The sequence below is a fragment of the Delphinapterus leucas genome, chromosome 3, assembly GCF_059928025.1.
Source record: "Delphinapterus leucas isolate spDelLeu-1000000601 "Yukka" chromosome 3, BTC_Dleu_Yukka2, whole genome shotgun sequence".
In the NCBI taxonomy this organism is placed as follows: Eukaryota; Metazoa; Chordata; class Mammalia; order Artiodactyla; family Monodontidae; genus Delphinapterus; species Delphinapterus leucas.
Window position 1 is genome coordinate 15,446,761 of NC_143131.1, and position 20,816 is coordinate 15,467,576.

The window sequence follows — 20,816 nt, forward strand, 5'->3', positions numbered from 1 at the left end:
TTGTTGTTGTTGTCATTTGGGGGTGAAGGCAAAGAATAATATTCTCTGTTGATGCAAGTGTGGGGAAAAGACACTTATGTTCATTTTTTGGTTCTCTTTCCTAATTGCGGCAGCTAGCACTTCCAGAAAAATTTCAAACTACTGTGGTGATAGCAGCGCGCATGTTCTGATCCTGACACAAGTAGTTGTATTTCCAGCATCTCAGTCATCAAGCACAAAAAAGTTTTTAGTTGAACTTTATATTTTTATTTATATTTCACTCACAGTTCGCTTATAATTAAATGATTTCTACCAAATGAAGTTTCTGCGTATCTTTCAAGATAAATACACACTGATTCAGATGCTTACGATGGGTGTGATATAAACCAGACAGTTTCTACCTGCCTACCCGTCTGTCTAACAAAGAACTTTTTCAGTTTCTGTCCAAACATGAGGTTTGTTCCACGTTTCTGGACTAACGCGCAAAAATATAGTTAAAACACATGCCCTGAGTGTATGTACAGCATAAGAGTAATAAGTATTATCAAGATCCATGTCACAAACCGTATCAAGCCCTGTTTATTAATTTCATCTTAGAGAAACTAAAGCCAAATTTTGGCAAGATCCAGTCTGATGCAAAGAAATCCTGTTTGAGACAAGATAGATATAAAACCACAGGATAAGATTACCTATAAACAGCTTTCACAGCAAAATCAGACATCCATTTCTTACCCTCAGTGAGACACAAATGGAGCCCAAGATGTTTCATCACTCCTTCCCAAAGTTTATGAAATAAAGTGCCCCCTGATGAATCCAATTTCAGGAACTGGCATTGTTTCTAAATTCTGCTTCCTCTATTTGGCTAAGAATAAATCTGTTAAAATATTAAGATATGCAGTAAGTGGTATCATGTTTTCTCTCACCACCTGCAGCTACTTATGGTATCTCTGAACTAATAGCATCTCTGCTTATTACTGTGATCAAGCACTGACCATGTCATTTGGACCACACAGAGAACAGATTACGTTAATGTAATGTAATACTGTAGATTTGTATAAAATAAATATTACGGCACTAAATGCACACATTTTACAATCAATCAATCATTCACTTTATTTAACTTCCTTTATTGATGTATCATTGTCCAATGTTATACACATGGCTGGGATGGAAAAGTAACTCAGGCACCAGTTCTGCCCTCAAGTGCTTCCTGGTGTAGTGGAGAGACAAAATGTGGACACAGTTACAGAAGCACAGAAAAGATAAAGTGTCGTGGTAGTTCCAACAGGAAGATTACGCACATTTTGGAGTGATCAGAGATGTCTCAATGGACGTGTGGTTTTCGGATTAGACTCAAGAAGCGAGAGGAGATTTCTCCATGTAGAAAACAGAGAAATCGCATTCCTAGACGACAAAGGAGTGTCACAGGCGCAGGAACTAAGAAAGGGTTCACGGTTTGTGCTGGGAAAACAAGAATAACTCTTTGGCAGGATCACAAGAAGAAGGACAGGAAGCAGGCATACTTTTGGTAACTTCAGATATGGCCAGCTCAGTTACGACCTTGACGTCAACACCATGCTAGGGAGCATGAATGTGACTCTGTAGGCAACTGGTAGTTGCTGAAGAGGCTCTTAAGAAGGGGTACAGCATGCTCAGAGTTGTGTTTAAGATGCGGAAAAGGTGGAGTTCTAAGTATTTTAACAAACATTGCACACAAACTTAAGTGTGGTATTCTTTATACTTCAGGACACTTGTATTCAATAAACTGAGTATTAACTGATAGATGTACGTATTGATAGAACTTATAGCAGAGACTGCTAATCGTTGCTCAATACCTATTTATCCCTTTTGTTAAAGACCTCCCAAAATTAGGCTGGTCACAGGCTACCAGAATAAAGACCAAACAGTTCCTAGTTTGCCTTGCAGCTAGATGTGATCATCAGACTAAGTGGTAGCCCATGGGACACAGTCTGAAGTACTGTGCCCCACTTCTGAGAAGACATTTCCACACATCTCTAGAGGAGTGTTCTTTCCCTTCTTTTTTCCTTTGTCCTGGAATGTAGATGTAACGTCTGGAGCTGAAGCAGCCATTATCGGCAGTAAGATGAACTTGAGATGGAGGTCACATATATCAGGACAATAAGGAGGAAGAGCTTGGACTCTGACACATGGAGCACCTGCACCGCCCCGGAGCACCTTACCTGACATTTTTATGAAAGAAAGAAAGAAATTCTTATATTTTCTGAGCTTCAGATATTTTGGATATTCACCACTGGCATCTAAACCAAATCCTATCTGACATGGTTGGAAAGGAGCTTTCTGTAGCTACATGTCCAACAAATCTGTTAGCTTCACCTTAGGAACTCAAGAATTCTGTAAGGGGTGGGGCAAGCTGTACTGGACAATCCAATTAAACTTGAGAAACTGCATCCAATAACTGAAGAAAACACATTCTTTTCAAGCACACGTCACACATTTACAGAAATTAGCCATATAGCTGGCCAAAATTCAAGTCTCACCAAATATTGAAAGACTGAATTCATATCAAGTACGTTTTCTAATCACAAGGCTATCAGTAACACAAAGATAATCCTCATACGTTTAAAAATTAACTGCATGATGACTTGTTAATGTCTATATCCCAATTAGATTCTAAGTTATATGAGAGAAACTGACAGATCAAGCTGGCCAAGAAAAGGGGAAAAGTTTGTAATGATGTGAACGTAAATTTTTAAACAAATAAACTTGATCTCAATCAAAAACAGGCAAAGGATATGAACATATTTGCACACGCACAGAAATGCCAATGGTTAGTAAACACAGAAAGCAGTATTCCACCTCACTAATAATTAAGAAAATGCAATTTAAAATAACAAGGTATTACTTGTATAAAACATTAATAATTGAGTTTACTAGTAATTAATAATTGATGATTTCCAGTGTTGCTGAAGATACAGAAAATGGCCACTGTCTCACGCTGCTGACGGAGAGTCATATTAATACAGTGTTGATGGTGGTCAATTTGCAAGTGTCTTTCAAAAGTTTAATGGCACGTACTTCATAACCCAACATTTCCACATCTGGCTCAATCCTACCGTAATGTTCCCAACATGCGTGTAGGGTTATCTGCAGCATTTTTATAACAGTGAAAAATTATAAACTACCTAAGTGTCCCTTAACAGGAAAACTGTTAAATAAATTGTTAGATTCATTCTGAAGAATATAATTAATGCATTAGTTAAAAAAAATAATAGTCATGTGTGATGACATACTATCAAGCAAAAGAAACTAAAGAATAAGGCACGAAGTGAGGGAAAAATACTATAAATACACAAACATATATGTATATACGTGTAAATGCATTCTTCAAAAAGTACTAGAAGGCTACAGACCAATGTTTTAACAGCGATTACCTGGATTGGGGTGGGGCCTTGGAGGTAAAGAAGGAGAGGAATTAACCATTTTACTGGTCTCTGCGTTATGTGAATCACTAAAATTTTAACGTACTTTTTATTATGTTTTCCTGAGTTACTTGTGTAGTTAAAAACAGTTCAGTAAATTATTAAATTTACCCCAAATCTCCCAGTGATATGTGGTGACTCATAAACTGGGATTCAGGCTCCTTAACAGGTCGGAAAGTGTTTTGCCATTTTCCCAAAATGATTTAAACTTTTCTGAACGCCAGAGAGTTTGATTGATCCTGTAAATGCGGGCACAACTTATACTGAAGCACCTCCAAGTGAGATACATTTTTCTACATGCTCGTTCTTATAGCATTTGTGAGAATTAAGCCAGGCAATGCCTCTTAAGCACACAAGAGCTCAATAAATGGCAGCTATTAAGATTATCAGTTAGAATCTCTATAAGCAGTCCTTGTAGTGCGACACAAACTTTACAATAAGTGTGCTTATTTTCTGAGCTCATCAAAGGCTCAGCCACAGTCAGCCTGAGAAAGCGTGTACAAGGGGAGATGCCCAAACATACTCTACATCCTCCTACACCAGATCGCTCTCAACCACACTTAAGAAACATTTTCAGTCCTGGAAATGATGTATTGGGATTTGCTTAAAGTAAACGCTTGCCTGACCTACATCACTTTACACTGTTGCTTGCCATGCAGTCGAGTTAGTTTTAATCCATAAATATCTCTAAGTATACAAAGCAATATAATTTTTGTACTGAGTTCTGAATGGATTTACTAGATCCTTAAAAGATAATAATCGTATAATTTAATCATTGTAAAGTCACTTTGCTGGCACTGTTTGGTTTTGATCAGACACGTAGAAGAAATTCCATTATCAGACTCTGATACCACATGAGAAATGAGCTCGCTTCTAAAGTGCTGGCCAAATTCTGACTCACAATTGATAAGGAGTTCCGTGTTACTTTTTATATCATAGAACTGTCATCCATATATAATTAGCACCTTATCTGAAGTATAGTTTGCCTTCAAACTATAAACTAAAACTGCCTTCAACGATGGCCAATATTCTCCTAGTTCTTTATGGAAATACTAGTCTTATGTCAATGTGGAACTGCTGGGAAATGGTTAAATGAATATGTTTTAATACAGAACGTGTAATGCAGATACATTATTGATGTAAGAATTTCTCTCCTTACTCTCAATGAAACTTCATGCTATTTCATTGAAAACTGTCCCAATTTGCTATCAACCCTTTGCTGCAATAGCACCATAAAATGAATACGCTCTGTATTTTGCTAAAGACTTAACTGCTGAAAGCATGTTATTGTTCTCGCGAAATAATTTTAATTTACTTGTGTTTATTTCATTTAGCACCTATGGTCTGCTACTCAGACAAAAAGGCATTTACTAAGTAACATAAGCCATTTTTCTCACCCTATGAAAATCTGAGGAAGAACATTTTTCTAGCTGTCCAAACTAAAACATACACGATCAAGATATTCAGCTACAAATTAACCACGCTAATTTATGCAATCATTATCATGTTTAGCTTTTTAAATCTTCTCTGAAATCTATGCTGGCCTCAAAATACTTTCCAATTTTTAATAAGGCAAGAGCATCTTTATGTAAAAGGCAGTGTACTTCTTTTATATATTTATCTGTTCACTTAAAGTCCCCCCCCCACTTTATCCCTATTTAAAATATATTTAATGAATGTTATGCTCCCATAGTCATCTATCGGAAGCCTCATATACCTACAGGCCCCCACCCGGCCTGTGATGCTGGAAAGCACAGTGTTGAAATGGTTTTCCCCGACAGAGCATAACATCCTTTCCACCTTTTACCATGCTTTCCTGTCCTTAATAAATGAGTTACTCAGCCAAGAAGGCAGGGACAGTGTTACTAACCAAGTTCTTTGAGCTAGTTATGTATTGTTCATTTTCAATAACTAATAGGTCATCTTTTCCAAGCATTGAACTAAGAGTAACTGTGGCCTCATTGCTCTGGAAAGGATAGTCACATACTTCCAGACAAATAATCTGTTTGTCTAATACCCACTATTAATGTTCTTGAAATGCTTTGTACGTCCAAAATAAAAATATAGTTCCCATTTAGAAAAAGAAAATTCTATCTTTCCTTTTTCCTTCCTCTATTTCTTTTTTTTTTTATTCCAGTTATTTCCAGGGTACAAAGCCTTTCCTGGGGACTCAAAACCAGACAGAAACACTCACTCTTCATGGTCCGTCCCCCGAGTGATGAACCTCAGGAGATGGCCGGGACCTCAACAGTTACCGCTTAATTAAGGTTCCTCTGGTTGTTAGCTAAGAACTTAACCCTCTTGGAAAAAATTTTCTCCCTCAAGCAAGATGACCTACCATTAGTAAAAACAATCAGCAGTAATTAAAAACCTCATTTTCACACATAGTTCCTAAGTTTTACATCATGAAAATTGCTTCTCATCTAATACTCTTTAAAAATGTTGCCCTGAGCAAAATAAAAGGCCCTCTTTGAAAAAGACTAAAGCTGAACAAAAGAAGCTGAAATAGAATCAGTTTCTCTTTCAAATAATGAAACTGCCCCAATATTTGGTCAACAGTTTTTCTTAAATACATGAATCCAAATAAGGGATATTCTTTTCGTCTTATTTCAAAAATATCTAAAATACTTGATCATCAATGTGTTACAAATACTTTGGCAGAGACGCTAGATGTTGTAATTATCTTCTGTTTAAACTTGTTGTACCCAAATATTCAACGGGCAATCAAAATGTGAGTGCACTCCCTAAAATAACTTTAAATGGATTTAACATTCTGCTTGAGTTCACATGATTTATATTCTTAAACTATTTAATATGTAGTTATTCCAAAATCTCTGAACAGACTAAAGTTTAAACCCCCAAACTTGCAAAGTGGAATAAAGAAAACAGACAATGTTTGATATAATCAAAATCTAATCAAATTGGGGGGTGGGGGGAAGTGCCTTTTCTGAAACAAATTAGGTAAATAATAACAGATGTCAAAGCCTTTTAAGTAAATGGAACCTAGGCCAAATTTATTTTCAAACGAGGTGGAAAAATATATATATAAATATCTCTAACCTAATGGAATTCTGGGCACCATGGGTCAAATTTCGAGAACATGACTGTAGTTATCAGGAGACACTAGAGGGCAGAGTTGCCCAGAGAAGCTCTTCTGGCATCTAATTAGCAAAAGGGATGCCAATAGTCAGATGCTTGCTCTTTATATAAACCCTCAAGATACTGACTTATCTTGAAAGGTTTTAGACTTTTAACAGATGATCTAAACTAGTCCAGTACAATCAAACAAACAAAGGAAACCCACACTAGGGCTCCATGGAGAATACTTGTCCTAAGAATGATCTATCTTCCTTCCTGTACATGTTCATGACTATAACATCTCACTCCCCATGAAACAACCATCACTTTTCTCCTGAATAAAAGATCTTACTAACCCACTTATGCTCATGCCTTCAAAAGCTAGGGGTTTTAAGTTTCAGATGACACTTCCCATCAAATCTGGGGAACGGATTATTCCAAGTACCGTAAGCTCAAACAAAATTTGTCTCCATATTATTAAAAGTTTTCTGAAGAGGAGGAAGAAGTGTTCAACCTTCAGAACTCCTTTGTGTTCATTCTCTGTCAATGACAGAGATTCAACAAAGATGGGCTGCCCGGCATTCCACTGCACTGATTAATGGAAGCCATTTATGTCAAGTGGATTTTGGAAGCCCAAATATCAATTTCTGTAGCTCTAAGAGCAACATAAAAAGTCATTTCCCCTCTTTCAGCCACTGCATGGCTTTCATAGTGGCCAAGTCATGTACAAGCCACATCAATAGCTCCTAATTATAGTAACTTGAAAATTAAAGCCTCACACATTCATTCTCCAAAGAGCCAAGTTTCCTAGATGGCATTCCATGAGGTGATGGAGCTTCTCTTCAGAACAATCCATCTCAGAAAATGTGTGTTTTTCAACAGAAATAAAATGTATTTGTCCTAGAAGAGTGTTTTATTATCACTGTATTTATAAAATATACTCATAAAAATCAGTATTTAAAATAGTTATAATTCAAATAGGCTGAATTTCTCATACGTTCCTCATATGTGATGATGGCTTTTAAGATCCTAACCCCTTGATAATTCTGTAGCTTGAACAGTGAACGTGACAACATAAACATATATTTTAAATAACTCAGGAAGAGCAAATTGAGCATTTGTGATTCTTAGAATCTAGAATACATTTTTCACTATTTCTCACTACTCTTTTTCTCTTAATACCTGTCTGATCGTACCCTTTTTTCCTGGCTTTTAAAACCAATGTCTTGAATATTCACCATAATATCCAAGATATACATACAACGGATCAAGGAAATTGGGCCCCTATTGAGGCATTTAATATATTGATGCAAATTATAAAACTATAGGCTGTAAAATATTGACCTCTCCAGTCCACTCGTGGAAAACTAAAACTCAGAATGAAATGTACTTCAGCAGGAAAACTAATCATGGTAAACATTCACTAGTTATATCTTATTTCTAGAAAGCCATAGATGAAGAATCTCTGTCAATCAATATCAAAGATGGCCTTCCCTAACCACTTCATCTAAAATTTTAACCACCCCTCTCAACATTTCATATCCCCCTTCTTTGCCCAGTGTTTTTCCCTTAGCACTTACCATTAATTAATTTACTAATTCTTTTACTTGGAATTTTTACTTGTATATTATCAGTCTCCCTCTCTGGAATGTATGCCCTCTGAGGGCAGGGATTTTATTTCTTTTGTTTATTCTTTTTTTCATCTCCAGTCCCTAGAACAGTGCCTGGCACCTAGTAAAGTAATTAATAAATATTTGCTGGATTATTAAATGGATGAATAAATAAATGAATAAACAACAAATCCAAAACCTGGCAGAATTGTACGTGTTCCAACAGAATAACAGATCCTTCTAAATTGATAATTGCACAAAAAAAGCAATCTCAACAACATTCGTTGACTTTCGTAAGGCTCTATTTCAGGAATAACTATATACAGGTCCAAATAACCCAACTATATGCTGTCTGCAAGAGACACACTTTAGATTCAAAAACCAAATAGGTTGAAAGTAAAAGAATGAAAAAGATACATCACAAAACAGTAACCAAAAGAGAGCTGGAGTGGCTATACCAATATCTGAAAGATAAAAATTGTTACTAGAGACCAAGGCCATTTTCTCATGATAAAAAAGTCTATCTGTCAAGGAGATTTAACACTTACAAATGTATTTGCCCTTAATAACAGAGCCCCAAGATATATAAAGCAAAAACTGACAGAATTGAAGAGAGAAAAAGACAATTCAACAATGACATTTAGAGACTTCAATACCCCACTTTCAGCTAGACAAAAGACCAACAAGGAAATAAAAGACATGAACAACACTAAAAACTAACTACACCAAGCAGACCTTTATAGAACACACCACTCAACAACAGCAGAGTACGCACTCTTCTTAAGAGCACAAGGAACAATTCTACAAGATAGACCATATGTTAGACCAAAATCCCTTACCCAAAACACTTTGGGCCATATGTATTTCAGAATTCCAAATTGTCCAGATTTTTAAAATACGATATGGTACATTTTTATCGTATTATGTAATATCCCACATGCTCAGCAGGATCTAGGTCAACATCCTGTAACCAATCACAATATTTCTATGGCAAAATACATGAAAGTTGACACTACCTGAGATAAAGACTATAAACAGCTTCAACTCAGTTCAGGTGTTTTGTCACAAAATAAATTACAAAAAAATTTTTTAACTCTTGCTTCTACTTTCAAAGCATTTTTCAAATGGATCCACTCTTCTTCATCTCTGCTGCCATCATCCTAACATGAGCGCCCCTGCTATGTCCTTCCCAGCCATCGGGGAGCATTCTAACAGCACCCCCGCTCTCAGCCCAGGCTCCTTCCAACCCAGTCTTTACAAGGTAACCAAAGGTATTTGTTACTTTTATTATATTGCTCCTCTGACTGAGACTCTACAGTGATGTCCATTGCTCCTAGAGTGAAACACGCCTCCCTCACGATGGCCTCCGTGGTAAGGTGCATCCCGGCTTCCCCAAGGCCTCCTACTCCTACTCACTCGTGGACTTCTTCTTACTCCCTTCAACGCAACAAGCTCTTTCCTACTTAGAGTCTTTAGTCTAGCCGCTCCCCCTTCCAGAATGCTCTTCAAAGAGTTTTTTCAGAGGGGAATCAACATCAGTCTTTAGATCTAAGCTCGGATGTCATCTCTTCAAAGACTTTCCCTACCCCTTCTAACTAAATACACTTAGCCTTCCCCATACCTTTAAAACAAACAAACAAACAAAACACGGGGGACTTCCCTGGCGGTCCAGTGGTTAAGACTGCAGTGCTTCCACTGCAGGGGGTGCAGGTCGGATCACTGGTCAGGGAGCTAAGATCCCACATGCCGCACAGCGCGTACAAAAAATAAAAATTTTTTTTTTAATTTTTAAGAAACTGAATTTTAAAGTTGCTTTAGATGTACATAAAAGTTGCAAAGATAGTACAAAGAGTTCCCATATATGCTGCGCACAGTTTCCTCTACTGTCAACCTCTTACATTGCTAAGGTACATTTATTTACAACTTAGTAAACCAACCCTGGTACGTTACTATAATATTAACTAAGCTCCGCACTTTACTAAGATTTCACTAGTTCTTCCCTAATGTCCTTTTTCTGTTCCAGGACTCCATCCAGGACACCACATGACATTTAGTCATCATGTCTCCTTAGCTTTCTCTGCTCTGTGACAGTTTGTCAAACTTTCCTTGTTTTTTCTTCACAGTGTTGAAGAGTACCGGTCAGGTATTTTGCAGACTGTCCCCCGACTTGGTTTGACCTGCTGTTTTTCTCATGGTTAAACTAGGGCTATGGAGTTTTAGGGGGAAGACCACAGAGATAAAGTAGTCTCATTACATCATACCGAAGGCATACAGTATCAACATGACATCACCGATAATGTTAAACTTGGCCACCGGGCTTAGGTAGCATTTGCCAGGCTTCTCCACTGTAAAGTTACTCCCTCTCCCCACTTTCCACTCTGTAACCAATCTACTCTCTGGAAACAAGTCACCAAGTACAGCCCACACTCAAGGGCCAGGGGGAGTTGAGGTCCACCTCCTGGAGGGGACGGTATATAAATAAATAATTTGGAATTCTTCTGTAAGGGAGATTGTCTATTTCCCCCATTTACTGATTCAATCAGTCATTTATTTATAACAATATGCACTCATAGATGTTCATATTAGAGTTTAGGTTATAACCCAAAACTACATTATTTGTTTCATTGCTCAAATCAGTCCTGGTTTAGCCACTGGGGGCTTTTTCAAGTTGGCTCTTACGTTCCTTTGCTATGCCTCATCCTTTTGTCTTTTTGAGCACTCCACTTTCTGGAGCAAGATACTCCAGTCTCATCTTGTGTAAGAATAGCACCTTGTATGAGACTGGTTCCTTTTATTGGAGAATGGTTTTGGAAACCAAGATCTGGTGCTAGGTAAACTTATTGTTACTGGGGTGTTACTATTAGGCCTTCTCAATAGACAGAGCTAGGAAATGTATGTGTGTATACTAACCCATGCACAAGCACAGATCTGAAAATATTTCCATATGTAACCGTTTGTATCTCTATTAAGCAAAACATGAGTTTATACTGATGTTCCCACCTCTAATCCAGTATCACATGATTCGTTGTAGGATTCCATTTTTTTAATCACTCAGATTCTTTTCCACTGGAATTATTAACATAATCTAAAATTACCTAGCTTGTTTACTTACTGTTTGTCCCTTATCATCAAGAATTTAAATTTAGAAGCAGAGGTCTTGCCTGTTTTAACAAATTCTGGAGCTCTAGAACCTAGAACAGTGCCTGCAACATGGTAGTGATTTATTGATTGGTGAAAAAATAATCGATAAAGAAGTACTGATTATTTAATTTATAGTAGGAGAAAAAAGATGAAATATTTTGAGCCTACCCCTTGATATGAGTAAGATCATCTTCTAAACGAAAAATAAACACATATTCATCCAACGCTATGCCCTGTTATATTAATAATCTCCACGCATTCACCATCACTTGGCATTGGAATTTCCCCCACAAGCAATTCAAGGAATGCTTGACAATTTTCCCCTAGAGTTTACTGTAGTAGAGCTTGATCATGTCCAAAATGAAAGTAACGTATTTCTTCCTCAGATTTCCTCCTATGTAACATATATTATCTTCAGTCTTAGTAGGGTGTAGGTCAGAGAGAAGAGGCAGACAGGAGGTAGGGAGATTCCTCACCCATCCTTACACGTTTCACTAAACTACCCAAGGAGGTTTCAGTGTCCTTCCCCTCGTAGTCTAAGGACCATGTGTCACTCAAAGCTAATTTTGTTGGCTTAGCATTTTCCTACTTCTTTCTACTACTTCTCAAATTGCCGAAAAGTCTTGTCTAGATCTGAAAATGCCTTTCATAGAAGCTACTGTGGTATGAAAGGTAAAGAAAGACAGTTCGGGAGGGGATTGAAAGGGATTTTTCATTCAAGATTTTCTTTAACCTTCCAGGTTTGCACTTGGGCATGCTTGTTGGTCCTAGAGAACACAATGTGGGCAAGGGCTGTTACCCCTGTTCACTGTGTCTTTCTCTCCAAAGAACTGGAGGTTCCCCCGGAAACCTCCCATCTACTTGCTCCCACTAAAAAGATACGGGTATGTCAAGAAAAGAACGAAAGAGGTGGAAGGAGGGTAAGAGAAATACTGAATGCTCAATGTATGGCTGGCAAATCCTGTGCTCTTTACTACTCTACTCTCAAGATTGCAACTAATTTTACCAAAATTTGGTAAAATTTTTTAAATTTTCTTTATTTTTTTCCTTTAAATTAATAGAGGGGGCACTTACATACATACTGATATTAAAATCTGCAAATGTAACACAGAAAAGAAGTTAATACTGGGGCGGGGGGAGAAAAGAGCAAAAGTATTTCCCGTGGCTTCTGGAATATTCTTTCACAATAAGTAAAATCCCCTAATATTTGTGAGAGATGTTATCCTTCTTAAAATCTTTTTTTTAAAAAAAAACAAGCTGAACAAACCAAGGCAAGCCTGTATACATTTCTTGAAATAGTTCCTGTTTATTTGAACTATTTTGTACCTCGGAGCCATGACACGTAAGTGTCAGCGCACAACTGCAGGTCCATATATAACAAAGGAGTGCCCAGAGGGTTCCCGAAATAAGAGCTTGATGCTCAGTTCATATGAGGAAGGCCCCCTACGCCCAAATTAAGCCTTGGCCACTTGCACATAATTAGCATACCAAAATGAGAAATGAAACCAAAAGGCACATTAGGGCAATGGAACTCTGTTAACATGTTAAGGATACAGTGCCCAGGTGCCATCAGTCAAAATGAACTATGTCAAAGAGATGAAAACTGAAGGAAAAAACAGGTTTCCAGACAGTAGCTTTCAGAGCATATACACCTAAAGGAAGGACTGAATAAGAAATATCTCCGCAGTAAGTTCTCTTATCGACTTTACCTACACAGAAACGCTTCCAGGTTTTTGTCACATCTTCCCACGGGACTGCTCCCAGCCCACCTCTACTCATGTGGGACTTCATTTGGCTGAGTCATAAGAACAGCTGTTGAATTATGAGTTATGGGCACAGGCAAGAAGCTGTCAAATATCCAAGGATACAGAAAGCACAAGCCACAAGTGCAGTTTTTCTTGGCCAAGTCCTCAGTGTCTGCCATCCATTTACTTGTAATTGTAGGTGATTATCTCGTCCCCTCCCTGCCACTCTGAAGGGTCGGAAGCACTCTAGCTGTGCCCTCAGAGTCATCCCATTCTACTCTTAGAAAGTCCGAAAATAGAAGGAAGCTGAGTTTCCTTTGTTCCAATCCTTTCAGCAAACATCAGTCACATCACAGCAAAGCCACGCGCCAAGACAAAGCAGGAAATGAGTAAGGGATAAAGAGTCTGTTCTCTTGTTGCCTTTCCCTGTGTTGGAGTATTGTACTCACCAGTGGAAACTCATTTTCGAAGTTATGTTGCAGCTGTACAAACTGCTCATTGGAAAAAAAAAAAAAAATCCATCACCTTGTTTTCAGCCCAGTGGCAGATTTCACATCAAAAATATTATACCCAGTAGACATTCCTAGCAGTTCATCTGTATCTTCAATCATACAGTAAAATTTCCAACAAATTATTCAAATTCTCTGAACAAATGCTAGATGAAATCCTTCAACCAGTGACAACCTCAAGAAACCAAGTGTGTCACACATGGGTAATTTCACATTCACGGAGGCTTTTCTCATGACATTTTATTTTCTGAAAAGAGCAGATATGTCTCACTGGAAGCATTTTTTTTTTAATTTTAGGTTTTTAAAAATAGATCCTGCTCTTAAGACTTCTTCCTGTGGTCTGAAGAACTGAACATATTTTCCCAGGCAGATTCAGAATAGAATTATCAGATCAATTTAAGAGCAAGTTGAAAATTGACAGTAGATGGCTAATGGGTGAGCGGTAAATGCAACTTGTTTCCTTAAGTCATATTCTCACTGCAGAAGTATGAGCATGACCCCCATGATTCTCTCTACCTTTCTAAAACACTGACTCATGTATTCATTCACTCATTCATACCACAAATACTCACTGAACACCCACAAAGTGACCAAGAAAATGACTGTCAAGCTACATTGAGCTGTGTCACATAATCTTTTCCAAAATCTGTCCCACTCAGATCTTCCTTTCTTCTACAGGCAGCTGAGTGGAGAGGCCAAGAGAGCAAAGAAGAGAAAGGCGTCGAAAGGAAAATACATTTAGAAAGAGCTATAAAGAATGTAGAAAAGCAAACACATGTGGAGAAGAAAGTTCTGGAGAGTTATCACCATTGGGACCACATCAGCCCCAATCCTCTCTGCATAAAGGATAAAAGCAAACACCAGTCCACGATGCCCTAAATGGTCCCCATCTTTTTTTTTTTTTTTACTACCATCTCAGAACCATCTGGCTTTGAAACAAATTGTAAAATCACTGTACATATGGTCTATACAGTAAATAAGATGGCTATAGTAGTAGACAAAGTATAATTTACATATTTCATTCACTAGAGGATCATTAATCTGTTCTAGTGAGTAAAATGCAGATTTGAGCGTTTTGAGAATTAGTAAGCAAATGAAACAAAAATCACCTCAAAGGCCAGAGAGTTGCCTCGTGATGTGCTCTTTGTTAATTCTGACGTTTTTAATTACCTATCAAATATGTCAGTACATGTATTTAAATATTACGTTTTAACACTGTTCCTTAGTTATTCAGGCATGGTAATAAAAAGCTTCCCCTCTGCTCGTCATTTGCTATCAAACCTACAGAGGATGTTAATAAGAGCAGCAGTTAGAGAAAAAGTAAAAGTGGTGGCTTTACCGCTTCACCCAGGCTGTATGTATGCAGACATTCTTAATCTGTAAAACACAGACGCCTTGAAGTATTTCAGCTGACAGCATGCAACACTGTCACGCGCTGGCGTTTTCTTAATACGCTTTCAAGACCGCAGTCAATTTTCAGTGAGGATTTGCCAGCTTCTTCTAGTGCATCAGCTATGTCATGAGAACAACTTAATCAGTTCTGAAGAAGCAAATACCCCTTTCATGACAGAGCCCTATTTAGGAGAATAATGATCAGAGGGCCCTCAAGAATTTCCTTCAAGTTCTATAAACGCTTTACAGATAGGTTCGGAAGCTGTACCTTAGAACAGTAGCCAAGGTGAACCTACCTGGTGCCAACTTCCTCTCTAATTCAAAACTATCATGATGAACCCCATCGTGATAAGAATATGGATAAAAATGAAAACTACCCTCCTTCCTAGGAGTCTCTCCAGTCATTCTCACTGCTGTAAGAAGAGTTTAAAGGAAAAGCAGTAAGGGGAAGACTAATACAAAAGTTAAAGGCTGGTAAAGATGGCCAGGGCTCTACTATCCGCAAAGACAGGTGGGCCCATCTGCAAGTCTCAATCCCTACTCCGCAAGTCCTTTGCCAGTCCTTTCCTCTGGTGCTCTGAGTAACAAAGGAGGAAAAAACGCTGATGGACACCACGATTCGCTGTGACTGATGCTGGACTACCTGCCTGTGCCCTTTGCGATTGCCCCTTGCCCGGGATCTCTGGGGGTTCTTCAACCTCCTGCTTTACTCACATCACCCCAACCACCAGGGGCCTTTCCAAAGCATAAACACACACCAGTACCCAGTGATGCCGAAGAGCGCTGCCTTGTGCTTGGCCACATGCAAAAGCATCTCATAACTCCGCTTATGAGCTGACTCCAATGAAGACCCATGGGGAGGGATGACTGGAGAGTAAATATGCTCCCATGTGCTGAGATCATTATAGCTCACTGCATCTGATTTTTTTTTTTTTTTTTTGCGGTACGCGGGCCTCTCACTGTTGTGGCCTCTCCTGTCGCGGAGCACAGGCTCCGGACGCACAGGCTCAGCGGCCATGGCTCACGGGCCCAGCCGCTCCGCGGCATGTGGGATCTTCCCGGACCGGGGCACGAACCCGTGTCCCCTGCATCAGCAGGCGGACCCTCAACAACTGTGCCACCAGGGAAGCCCTACATCTGATTTTTTAAATGCTGATTCCTTCTTTATTTACAATAACAAATTTGGTCAGAAACCAAGGTGGGCTCACCTAGAAAAAGCAGGGAGTAAATATCCAGAGATAAAGAATGATATGGAAAGAAGAGTCATTAACTTCATTTTGGTGACAAGAGATTGGAGGAGATAACAGGGACCTGTGAGCACTGTTGCTGTGAGCAAATGAAGGTCCCCATCTGCTAGCTGATTGAACAAGTAACAATCATCAGAGCCAACATTAAAATGGCACCTACTGTTGTTAGCACCATTCTAAGCACTCTATAGGTATGTATGTATTTCATCCTCAAAATATGTATAAAACAGGTGCCATTATTATCTTTTAAAGATGAGTTAACTGAGGCACAATAGTTAAGTAACTCGTCCACGGTAACACAGCTATTGCCTTCCGTTAACGCTCTATTTTCCTATGTTTAGGCATTATAGTCCATCTCTTACAAAAAGTTTAAAGTTTCCCATACAACACTTCATCTAGTAAATGTTATCTCTTCAAACATCTCTATTTCTCGAAAAAGTACTGAAAGCGTTCATAAACTTAAATATACTCGCTTAATTAGTTTAAAGTATCACCATCTCAAAATAAATTTGATCTTATACGTTCTTAGATTGCACTTATTTTATACCATACTGTGAGATTCAAAACAGAATTAGCTTTTACTCTTAAAATATCATTAATGCATCATCTTGAATATGGTAATCAATAAAAGAGATTCTGCAAGGAGGTAGGAACGTAAATGCATGTTAATTATTTCTAATGTCCTAATTAACTCCTACTGCTAATGATACAGTAATTAAAGTTTAAATATATTGTAGAGGATACATCAGTTTTCTATTGGGTCGTGTTTAAGCACTAAACATGATTAAACAGATTAACCATCACTAAAATCTCACGAAATGGGGAGATTTAGACCCAAATTCTCATTGAGATTAGAATTCTGTGTCTAAAACTAAGGTTTTGGACACAGTGCAACATGTTTTCCTCACACACACCTGCTTCCTCGTTAGCTCTTCCTCTCCTTCTCTGTCCCCATGTCCCTCTGAGCACCCAGAGGTACATCATGGCAATAATCACTTCTGAAAGTGGTTTAGTATATGCATCAAGCACCACTGATGAAGTCAAACTCCCATACATTTTTTTAACCTTCTTGATTTCTGAGCCCTGGGAGGGAAGTTATGGTGATGCCTGTTGACTGACCTGGACCTGATGAGGATCAAATGTAAAGACCAGAGTAGGTAGAGAGGGCCATTTTAGAAGCTGTCTCCTATTGTGGATTCAAGGTGTCCACTCCCTTTAAAGAAGGGCAGACTCCAGCGGTGGAGTCTATTTTTCCTTCTCTTTAATCTGGTTGATCCTGTGACTTGCTTCAATCAAGGGAGTGCAGCAGGCATAAAGCCATGTCACTTCCAAGGCTGGGCCTTCAGAGATCTGCAACTTCCTCTTTTATGCTCCTGGAACCCAATCATCACGGTTGTGAGCCATCCACATCACATGGAAAGAGAAGTGAGTAACCAGCTGACAGCCCCAACTGAGCTTCCAACCAACAGCCAGCACAAACAGCAAGTCAAACGAGTGAGCCACCTTGCATGTTCCCATCCGGTCAAAACTCTAGTGATCACAGCCCCAGAATGATGCCGCATGTGGACAGCAACCTCCCAATTGATCTCAGTCAACCCGCAGACTCTTAAGAGATAATACGTGATGGTGGTTGTTTAAACCACTAAGTGTATGAGGTGGTTTGACTGCCCAGCAATAGATAGTCGAAGCCTTTCTAGGCCCTCGTAGAGACTCAGGCTGAAACCAGTTCCTGCTTGACTTAGCATAGCACAGGATAAGTCGTGGTGGGCCCAGACACATCAGGATGGCTACAAGGGAGCTGAAAGGAACACTTTCCAGGGGGGGCACAGTGGCTAAGACCATGAACCTCGGAGCCAGGCGGTTTGAATCCTGGCTTTGCCTTTTACTAGACATGCACCTAGTAGAGGTTAGATAACAATATTCTCTACCTCACAGGTTTATTTTGAAGACTAAATATCAGTATCACTACGTGTAAAGCACTTAGAACAGTGCCTGGCACAAAGTAAGTGTTCGGTAAATGTTTATTATTCTCCTGAACATCCAAGGAACCACCCACTCACAGCTCTGGGAGGGCTCTGTACTTAGAACAAAGGGATATGGAAAGTGAAGGGGAGGGTCATAACATGGTTCCTGTTTGATCCTGAGGAAATGGATCTCTGCCATGCCATAAAAGCACAGATATGATAAATGCTAAATCTGATTGGCCTCACACCAGCAAGGGAGAAAGCCAAAAATCAGAGTAAATGCTCAGTTTCTGGGTCATCAGTAACAGAGATGTCAGACAATCAGTCACATTTTATCTGAGAATAAACTACTCCTGGGTATAATAATCCACACTTTGGATTTTATAACTGATTTCTGTTCATTAAGTGTCCTGAGCTTTATAAACGTATAATGCAGTCCTGGTAAGTTATGTTCTCAGGCATGATCTGAAGTATCAGCCTCATACTCATATCAGTTTGGTTTCTAAATATTATTTTGCAGTTCACTGCAACAAACAGATCAGGCTACCGATTACGGCAGTTTTTGCATATGTCATAATAAAATTAATCTTAAATGTATTAGTAATACCAGGTTAGTTTTTGGCTTTTGGTTGCTTTTTGTTTTCTTTTGATTTTTTGCTCATATCATATACACACTTCGGGAACTGTTTTTGTTAAAATGATTATTGATTTTTTTAAATGAAGCAAAATACAGTAATAACTCATTTTGCTATAGGATTAGAATTAGTAAATAGTATTTTTGCCCCAACCCTTTGTCTCTTCTCTATTTTAAAATTATATCAAGGACCTATTTATATTCACTTCAGAAGTAACCAGCCCAAGTGAATTAATATATTGTGGCCATAAGTTAAAGTTTTTGAAATATTTAGCAATCTACTTCAGCTCTTGAACATCTGACCATAGCACTTCTCATGGGACTTTTCACTGGAGCCTCAAAGCTCTCCATTTCTCATCTCCACATACTCTATTCATAAAATTATTGCAGATCAATTATACTACTCATATTCTGGTATTTGGACATGGTTCCCTCTGTTTTTCAAGAGAACGATGGATCAATAAATTGATACCAAGTAGTTCAATCAATTAGCAGTTCTGAGAAAATATGTCAGGTTTGTGCCTATCTTCACCGTGATAACATCATTCATCCACATTAGTTATTCATCTTCTTTCCAAATTATTTATAAGCCTGAGATCAGCTTGAGAAAATTCATACTTTCATTTCATACCTGCTAGTCATGCCTTAAATGGTGACTATCAGAGATGCAAATTAATTGCAACTATACGAAGGATGCACAAATTAAAAACTATGAAATTTAAATTATTAATTCAGCATCCAGATTCCTTCTGCAATCACTAACAATTTCACCTGTTTTATTGCTCAATGCAAACTAAATTTGGTAATTTAAGTAGAAATAGAGAACACTAGATCTTATCACTGTTTCCCTCCTAACTTTAAGTCCCTCTTCCTTTTCCTTCCATTACCTCCTTCGTCTCTGTGTTTTGAACCTACTCTTTTATGTCTGCTGAACTTCAGTCCCAGGTCATTGTCAGATCTCATCAATTACACACTATTCTGCTTTAATCTAAGATGTCATATTCTTAATATTATTTTACATCCCACCAGTCTATTCCAAGAACCTGGATCCGTTCCACTATACCAAAAAAAACCAAAAGCCTATTTTTCCATGGGCTTTTGTCGGGTTATGGGCATTATGTTATTATGTGATTATGCACTAAAAGTTTTAAGAATATATACAATTTCGGTAGTATCATTGAGAGTAACTGTTGGGAATACTTCTGCATCCACTATGTAGCTGAACAGAGCAATGAATGAAAGTAGGCAAAATGTAACTGTGAAAAAAACTCATATGAAAAAGAAAGCTTGGCTAAGTAAAAAGACTGTTCAGATTAGAACTAATAGGTTCAACCAAAGTTTCCAGACTAGTAAAGTTTTGCTTTACGTGCATCTATTTTCTGTAAATGGAGCCCGTTTAGAGTTTCAATGCTTAAATTTACAAAATAATTTGTGTAACGTTTCTAATGAATAAAATTGAGTTAATTGAGTGTAAGACATTTGTACCAACTTGCCCTTTTAGAAACAAGGATGGGTATAATTTCATCAGTAAACAACAAATAAAGGAGACCATTTGAATAAAAATGGCTTTTGAGTTTCTCAGATAAAAATGTCACAGATTTCTCAAAGCACATCTCTACAAATTCTAAATCTTGGTTTTAGTGTGATTTGCATAAAATGTCTTAAGTAGCATATGCAAATATTCTCATGTCTAGCAACATTATTTCAGGGGGAAAAATATGTCACAAATGTCTACCTGGCAAGGTTGCTTCATTTTAATGGCTATGACATGGTATCTGTAACAGCAGAGTTCACAGGTCCAGGAACCCCTCTCACTGATCCACTTCAGCAAGCAAAGCTGATGTGTATACCGAACGGACCCGTCACATCGGCAGGGGTTTAACAGCTCCCCCTGGAAAGAAAACAACTCAGTATGAATATTTATATTGTGTCTCTATTTTAAAAATCCAACAGTTGCTTTCTTTTCTTTCAAAGCCATTTACCCAGAAGGATACAAGCATCAAACTCTATCCTAGAAAATGAAATTAAATGTTCATACCTCTGGTGGGAATGCAAC

The 20,816-nt window shown here is 38.3% G+C and overlaps 1 protein-coding gene across 1 annotated transcript in view; it reads right to left on the bottom strand.

Moving 5' to 3' along the window:
• Positions 1 to 20,816, bottom strand: part of MARCHF11 (membrane associated ring-CH-type finger 11) — a 118,732-nt gene that overhangs the window by 96,405 nt on the left and 1,511 nt on the right. The window contains exon 2 of the mRNA XM_022581278.3: positions 20,496 to 20,651. Within this exon, the coding sequence (XP_022436986.3) occupies positions 20,496 to 20,651 (156 nt within the window). The remainder of the gene's footprint in view (positions 1 to 20,495; positions 20,652 to 20,816) is intronic.